General features: G+C 42.6%; 1 protein-coding gene across 6 annotated transcripts in view; it reads right to left on the bottom strand.

The window, feature by feature from the left end:
- Window positions 1-7,500, bottom strand: part of LOC126998771 (protein tramtrack, alpha isoform-like) — a 159,567-nt gene that overhangs the window by 46,056 nt on the left and 106,011 nt on the right. For all 6 annotated transcript variants that reach the window (XM_050860801.1, XM_050860800.1, XM_050860798.1 and 3 more), the window contains 2 exons: window positions 3,047-3,092; window positions 2,415-2,471 (listed from right to left, as the gene is read on the bottom strand). In XM_050860801.1, the coding sequence (XP_050716758.1) occupies window positions 2,415-2,471; window positions 3,047-3,092 (103 nt within the window). The remainder of the gene's footprint in view (window positions 1-2,414; window positions 2,472-3,046; window positions 3,093-7,500) is intronic.

The raw sequence follows: 7,500 nt of genomic DNA on the forward strand, positions 1-7,500 counted from the left end.
GTGACAGAGGCTTATCAAGTTGGGCAAACTGGACTTTTTATGCTTATTTTAGAGAAAAATCTTTCCTCTGTTGGTTGGTTGTCACTTTACCAAGCTCCTGATGAACAATACACCATACAGTAATAATGAAAATTATGAATAAAAAATTCAAATGATAAAATATATATATACAAACACGTTCTGAGAATTTTGGTTGATACGAATGCAGACAAGAGCGTTCACTGGATATGTAAACAAAGCAAATAAAAAACAGTAGTTTTTAATAATGGAAAAAAAATGATATATATAAAGAAAAAAATGATCACCATCTATGAATCCATGCATGACAGAGCAGGGAACCTTACCTCCGTTTTCTTTCTCTCCATTTTCTCTTCGGAACTTTTTAACTCTTCAAAGAAAATGGGGGTCATGAGGAGGAGAAACACTCATCGAAGGCAAGAGAGTATGCTTGTATGTAAAGCATCATCGTTATTGTTACTCATGGTAAGCCTAAGAAAGCTGTTGTTCGGTGCGTCGGGTTAGTCCACCTCGATGGCTGTTGGCTTATTCGATCTCGTTTACCTGTCGCCGTTGGTTCCTTAATTAACCAGCCAACCAGCCGCCCGTGTATCCCTTAGCCGTGCGGGGGGGAAGAGGCAAGTAGGTAGGTAGGTAAGGTAGGTATGGCAGATAGGTAGGGAGGGAGTCACCAGCATCGACACAAGAATAACTTCGCACAGTAACAAACCTACACTTCGATTCGATCATCACCACATCATAGTTAGGTTATCACAGTCATTGTTACGTAGTGAAGAATAGAGAGGCACGTTTTGGGTTAATCTTATTATCTCTTTCGTGTCTACGTGTTGTATGCCGTGGTGTTGATGTCTACAGTGGTGTGGGTGGTTATTTAGGTAACACTAATTAATGCCACGTGTACAGGTGTGTGTGTGTGTGTGTGTGTGTGTGTGTGTGTGTGTGTGTGTGTGTGTGTGCGTGTCGAGAGAGAGAGAGAGGTGTTATATTCAATAAAGTTTATGTTGTTGATTGACGGACAAGCAGACAGACAGACTGAACTAACAGACCTGATGGAAAACCTCGCACCTCCAGTGTTTAAATATATACACATACATTTTTTGTTAATAAATGTACATTGAGAAGAACATGAAAAGTTATTACAAACACACGCTACATATGATTGTTTGATGTGATATAGAAGTCTGTGTTACGGTAGTGATGGACCCATACTTAAGGCTCACAGTAAAGCGTTGTGGAAGTGATTTAAGAGGACAGTCACACAAGGCGGGTCACCAGGCTGGGGTGGAGGTGGTAGTGTGCCAGAAGGGAGGGCGGAAACGAAGGCATGGGTGGATGTCTACAAGTATGTGGAGAGATTGTGTGTAGTGGGGTAGTGGGCCTAAAAGATGAATGGACGATGAATGGAAGGAGTAAAAGTGATGAATGGAGTACAAGTGTGACGAATCGATAATAACCAGGGAATAATAATAATATGATGAGAGGAGGAAGATGACAGGAGTAGACTGTAGAAGATGAATACATTAGTGCAGATATACAATAGGTAGGCAGGATCAAAGGAAGAAACGTAGGTATTGTTTTCTCATATGGATGATAAGTTAACAGGTGACTAGATGAATGTTCTGTATAAGGAACTGATCAAGAAAACAAGATAGCGATAAGAAAAGTTTTAAAGGTGCGTGGCCCGTAAATGGATGGGTTCTCTTATATGCATGTAAAGAGGGGCTGGAGCGAGGAAATGAGAATGGAGAATAGTAATGAGGGTGAGGTAAAGGATAGGAAAAAGAGGTAAGAGAAGGGACGTAGAGGGTTAGGGATCTAGGCTTGGGTAGGGAGGTGTCACGTGGCTATAGGCAAGGAGGGATTGTGTTAATTTACATATGAGTGGAGAAAGATAAAGCATGGGAGGGAAGGGATGAAGGATATAGAGTTGGTGATGAGGGATGATGGTCAGTGTGTGTCGTGTCCAACTGATATCATTCACGTATAGGTCAGGTCAGGTTACGTCAGGTCATCACAGTACATCACGAGTCACATATAACGTACGTCACCTGTCATTAGTATGTACACCTGGCAGTGAATACAGGAAATGACAGTGCCTATATACATACAAAGGACAGAGAGATCAACAGGTAGACAGGTACTAAGGTAAGGCATTAAAGACCAATAACTCCTTAATTAGAACCAGGTGAGAATCGAACTACTAACTAATAAGACGTGATTTTTATTTATTTATTACTACCAACACTACAGTTATCTTTATTGTCCCTCATACCCTAAGTTCTCACCTCGCAACCCTCCCTCCCTTCCTCCCTCCCATTCCCTCCCTCCCTACACCTGGATACGCCTCTGACAGGGTCCTCCAGGTGTGTGCCGCTCCTCAGCTGTGCCTCACTCACCTGACCCTGGCGACTCCCTCGTGTTCTCTTGGTCGTCAGCGGGCAACCTCGTCACTTCTGTTGGAGGGACGAAGGGCTATGTTAGCGGGGATGGGAGAGGTGGTGGTGGTGGTGGTTGAGGTAGTGGTGTTTTTATGGAGCATTAAAATTAGATGAAGGGGCCAGTAATGGGCTTAAAACCACATGATTCTTGGTTATGACTATTGGGGTTTTGGTTAACGGGTCTTTCAGTGTGTACAGGCTTCGATCCAGTCACCTTTCAGTCTGGTTATTAGTGAACGATTATACTCTTAAGGCAGGATTATAATATCACGTATGAGTTTAGATATATTTAAAGTTGCTCTGATAGGTGATAATAAAATCTTCATAGTAACCATAAAGGGGTTTGGTAATAAAATATGTAACTATTATAACACTAAAATCATAGGTGAGGATAATACAGTCATTGAAATATAGATAGATAGATAGATAGAAAGATAGAAAGAGTGAGAGTGAGAGTGAGAGTGAGAGTAAGAGAGAGAGAGAGAGAGAGAGAGAGAGAGAGAGAGAGAGAGAGAGAGAGAGAGAGAGAGAGAGAGAGAGAGAGAGAGAACAGCATCACCATCAAAACAAAACCTGGCAGAGTGACTCACCTTTGCCCAGACTTTCCCCGGAGGGCCCAGGGTTCGAGTCCACGCTCTGTGAAAGGGAGAGAGAGAAACACACTTGATCAATACTCTGCCCACACCTCCTCCTCCTCCTCCTCCTCCATCTTCACCTCCTCCTCCTTCTCTTCGTTTCCTCCTCCTTCTGCTGTTTCTTCTTTTCCTCCTCCTCCTCCTCCTCCTCCTTATTCGCGTCTCCTCTTCCTCCTCTAACACTTAAGGGGTTTCTATCTGTGTGTGTGTGTGTGTGTGTGTGTGTGTGTGTGTGTTTGGGCACGAACAGCGTGTATACATGAATAACTTGTGTCATGTGCTCGTGCTACACACACACACACACACACACACACACACACACACACTTCAAAGACCTATGTCCTTTTTTCAGTAATTTTGTCGGTTAATAAAGGAACAAAATCACGAATCACGCTGAAAATGCTGTGAAAAATAAATGCATGTTGACTGAAAAATATTAATGAGTACAAAGAGAAACCAAATCTGGCTGCCATTCCGTTATTTTATTCACTAGTAACATGAGTAACGGTGATGAATAGTGTGTGTGTGTGTGTGTGTGTGTGTGTGTGTGTGTGTGTGTGTGTGTGTGTGTGTGTGTGTGTGTGTGTGTGTGTGTGTGTGTGTGTGTGTGTGTGTGTGTGTGTGTGTGTGTGTGTGTGTCTCTCTCTCTCTCTCTCTCTCTCTCTCTCTCTCTCTCTCTCTCTCTCTCTCACTCACTGATTCATTGCCTTCATTCATTTCTAAAACCTCTCCTTCCAATCACTCAACTTCTAGCCCAGACAAACTCATTCATTCTCTCTTCATTCATTTCTTCCTCCCTACTCTTTATTTACTCACTCACTCACTCACTCACACATAAAGGAGAGAGAGAGACCGGTGGTAATGACAATGGAGGTGGAGGGGAATGTGAGGAGAGGGTCGGGAGGAGATGGAGTGAGAGAGAGAGAGAGAACTAGTGGAGAGGGGGGGTGAAGGGGGGAGAGGGTCAGGGTGGAGGGGGGGGTATGTTAGATGTCTTTCTGTAAGTCACTGCACTCAACAACCCCTCTTCTGTTTGTGTGTGTGTGTGTGTGTGTGTGTGTGTGTGTGTGTGTGTGTGTGTGTTCAGTGTACGTGGGTGGAAAGGGGAAGGAGATGGGAGGGAGGGAGGGAGAGAGGGAGAAGTGGAGGAATGAAGGAAAGGAAAGAGGGATTGAAGGACTGAGAATGTGTGTGAGAATGACGAATCAGTGTGTGTGTGTGTGTGTGTGTGTGTGTGTGTGTGTGTGTGTGTGTGTTTGTAATCTGCTCGGTTATGGCTAAAGTTTCTTGTGTTGGAGTGTGTTGGGGAGAGGGGAGAGGTGGAGGGGGAGAGGCAGGGAAGGGGGAGGGAGGGAGGGTGGAAGAGGGAGGGGAAGGGGTGTTATAAAGGTGTTTGTTTGTTCTTTCAATTTATGTTGTTCCCTGTGAATTGTCTTTTGTCTTATTTAAAATGTTTACGATGTTTTTTATTTAGTCGATTTCGGATTGCTTGTGTGAGTTGTGTGTGTGTGTGTGTGTGTGTGTGTGTACGTACGTCTCTCTCTCTCTCTCTCTCTCTCTCTCTCTCTCTCTCTCTCTCTCTCTCTCTCTCTCTCTCTCTCTCTCTCTCTCTCTCTCTCACTAAAACATATATCCGAATGTTTTTCAAAATAGCTCGACTTTCCGCTCCTCCAGAAAATAAATAAACACACACACACACACACACACACACACACACACACACACACACACACACACACACACACGGTTAGTACATTTCCACGAAGTTTTTTTGGTTGCTCAGGTTCGGAGAAAGGAAGGGAGAGAGGGGTGGGGAAGAGGAACTGGAGGAGAAGGAGGAAGGGGGAGAGGGAGAGGAAACAGAGGAAGAGTGGGAGGGGGTGAGTGTGACTGGGGTAGAGAACTGCGAGAGGGAGAAAGAAAAGACGATAAAGAGGAGGAAGAGGAAGAGAAGGAGGAGGCGGGGGAAGAAGGAGTGAGGATAAATAGGAAGAGAAAGAAAAGAAATGAAGAAGAAAGAACAAGAACAAGAAAGAGAACAAAATCATAAGGAAGAAAGATCACGAATGCTAATGACCGAAATTGTATGAAAGAAATAAAAGAGTTAAAGAAATATATATGAAGAGTAAAAAATGTCCGCATGAGGTCGAATAGCGGGGAAGAGAAATTGTATCGACAGAAAGTAAAGGGAAACTAAAACAAAAACATTGAAAGAGAAAACGGAGGTAGCGAAGGAAAAAAAATCGATATGGAGGTTAAGCAGACGACTGAGATAGAGATAAAAAATAAACAAAGAAGAAAAGGGAGAAGATAATAACAAGATAAAGATGCCGACATATTGAGTAAGGGAATAACAGGCTGGAGAGGTAATAGGCTGAAAGTGGAAAAATTTACGAAGAAAACGGAGATAATAGGAAAATGGGATAAGTGGGGAGAGAAAATCGATCAAGAAGGAAAACGGGTCATATGAAAGTAAAGGAAAAGTTAAAAATAAATAAATATACAGGAAAAGGAAAAGAGAATCGAAGAAAGGAATAAAAAGGGAAATAGGAAAACTAAAGGATAAATAAAGAATTTGTTTGTTGGGGGAAAGGGAGGAAAAAAAAGGGAGAGTACGAAGGAGGAAAAAAAGGGAGTTAAAGAGGAAACACAGGTCTTAAGGAGGCAGGGAAGGGAGAAAGGTAGGGTTCAAGGGAGGGAGGGAGGGAGGGAGGAAACTGTTAAGCAAAAAAGGGAGAAAATTCTTAGGAGAGAGAAGAGAAGGAAAAAAAAAGATAAATATGATGGAAGTGAGAGAAGACGATGGAAGTAAAGATGGAGATGGGAGAGGTGATTGGAAAGGAAAGGGAAAGAAGTGGAATTGTTTATGGGAAAAAAGGATGAGGAAGGGAGGAATTAAGGAAAATGGTCAGAAAAAAGATGATTGGGAAGGAAGGGGAAGTGAAGAAGGGGAAGAAGGGAAATGGGAAAGGAGTGTAATTAATAAAGAAGAATGGAAATAGAAACTGTGAAATAACTAAGAAATGGGGAAAAAGAAAAGGGAAAAACAGAGAGAGGAAAAAAGGAGGAGAGAAAGAAGGATTTAATAAAAGGAAAAAAAAAGAAGAAAGCAAAAAAAAAACAGAGGAAATTATTATGTGGGAGAGAAAATGAAGGAGGAAAAATCGTAGGAAAGGATGGAGGGGGAAGAGGGGAGGAAGGAAAAAAAGAAAAGGAAAGAAAAAACGAGGGGAAAAGTCTATGAGGAAAAATAGGAAGGGGAGGAAAAATAGATGGACAGAAGAGGAGGAAATAGAGGGAAAAGGTAAAATAGAAGGAAGGGGAACGGGAGGGGGAAGAAGAGAGGGGAGGGAAATAAAGGGGAAGGGGAAAAGGGAGGGGAAGAAGGGGAAGGGGGGGGGGAGGGGGTGATACGTAGTTCCCAAGGCAACGGCGACGGTGTGATCAATAAGGCTGCAGAAGGGGGGGAGGGGGTGGGGAGGAGGGGTGGGGAGGGGTGGGGAGGAGGGGAGTGGGGAGGAGGGGGAGGGGAGTTACTCGAGGATGTGTAGTCGATCAATACCTTCAGTGGCACGTGAGCGCTCTCTCTCTCTCTCTCTCTCTCTCTCTCTCTCTCTCTCTCTCTCTCTCTCTCTCTCTCTCTCTCTCTCTCTCTCTCTCTCTCTTTCCCTTTCTCTGGTTGGGTTATCAATAATTTCCATCGCGTGTTCGTTCGTTTGTCCGTTTCGTCTCCTCTTTCATTTTCTTTCTTTTTTTTCCTGGAAGGTTTTTATTTTTTACTTCAGTCGATGTTTTTTTTTTTTTCATTCAGATTTTTTTTTTGCTCGGCTGTTTGTGTTCGCGTCCGTTTTTTTTTCTTTCTTCTTTATTTCGTTTTCTTATTTTTTTCCTCCAATTCGATTATTTTTCCTCTTCGCCAATTCCTATTTCCTATTTTCGTATTCTTATTCCTATTTCCCATTTTCTATTTTCTATTCCTATTTTCTATTTTGTATTCCTATTTTGTAATCCTATTTTCTATTTATATTTCTATTCCTATTTTTCTATTCCCATTTTCTATTTTCTATTCCTATTTCCTATTTTCTCCTTCGCCCATTCGATTTTTTTTCTCTCCTCGCGTCTCCTGTTCTGACTTTCCCTTCTTTCTGTTCGTCTTGACCTGCCTTTCTTCTCTCATTATCATATTTGCTTTATGTATTTTTTCCTTTCCTTTTTATCTATCATTATTTTCCTCTCTTATCTCCCTTCCTCCTTTCTTTGATTTGACCTGTTCTATTTTCTCTCTCTCTCTCTCTCTCTCTCTCTCTCTCTCTCTCTCTCTCTCTCTCTCTCTCTCTCTCTCTCTCTCTCTCTCTCTCTCTCTCTCTCTCTCTCTCTCTCTCTCTCTCTCTCTCTCTCTCTCTCTCTCT

This window comes from Eriocheir sinensis, chromosome 15 (assembly GCF_024679095.1).
Source record: "Eriocheir sinensis breed Jianghai 21 chromosome 15, ASM2467909v1, whole genome shotgun sequence".
Lineage (NCBI taxonomy): Eukaryota > Metazoa > Arthropoda > Malacostraca > Decapoda > Varunidae > Eriocheir > Eriocheir sinensis.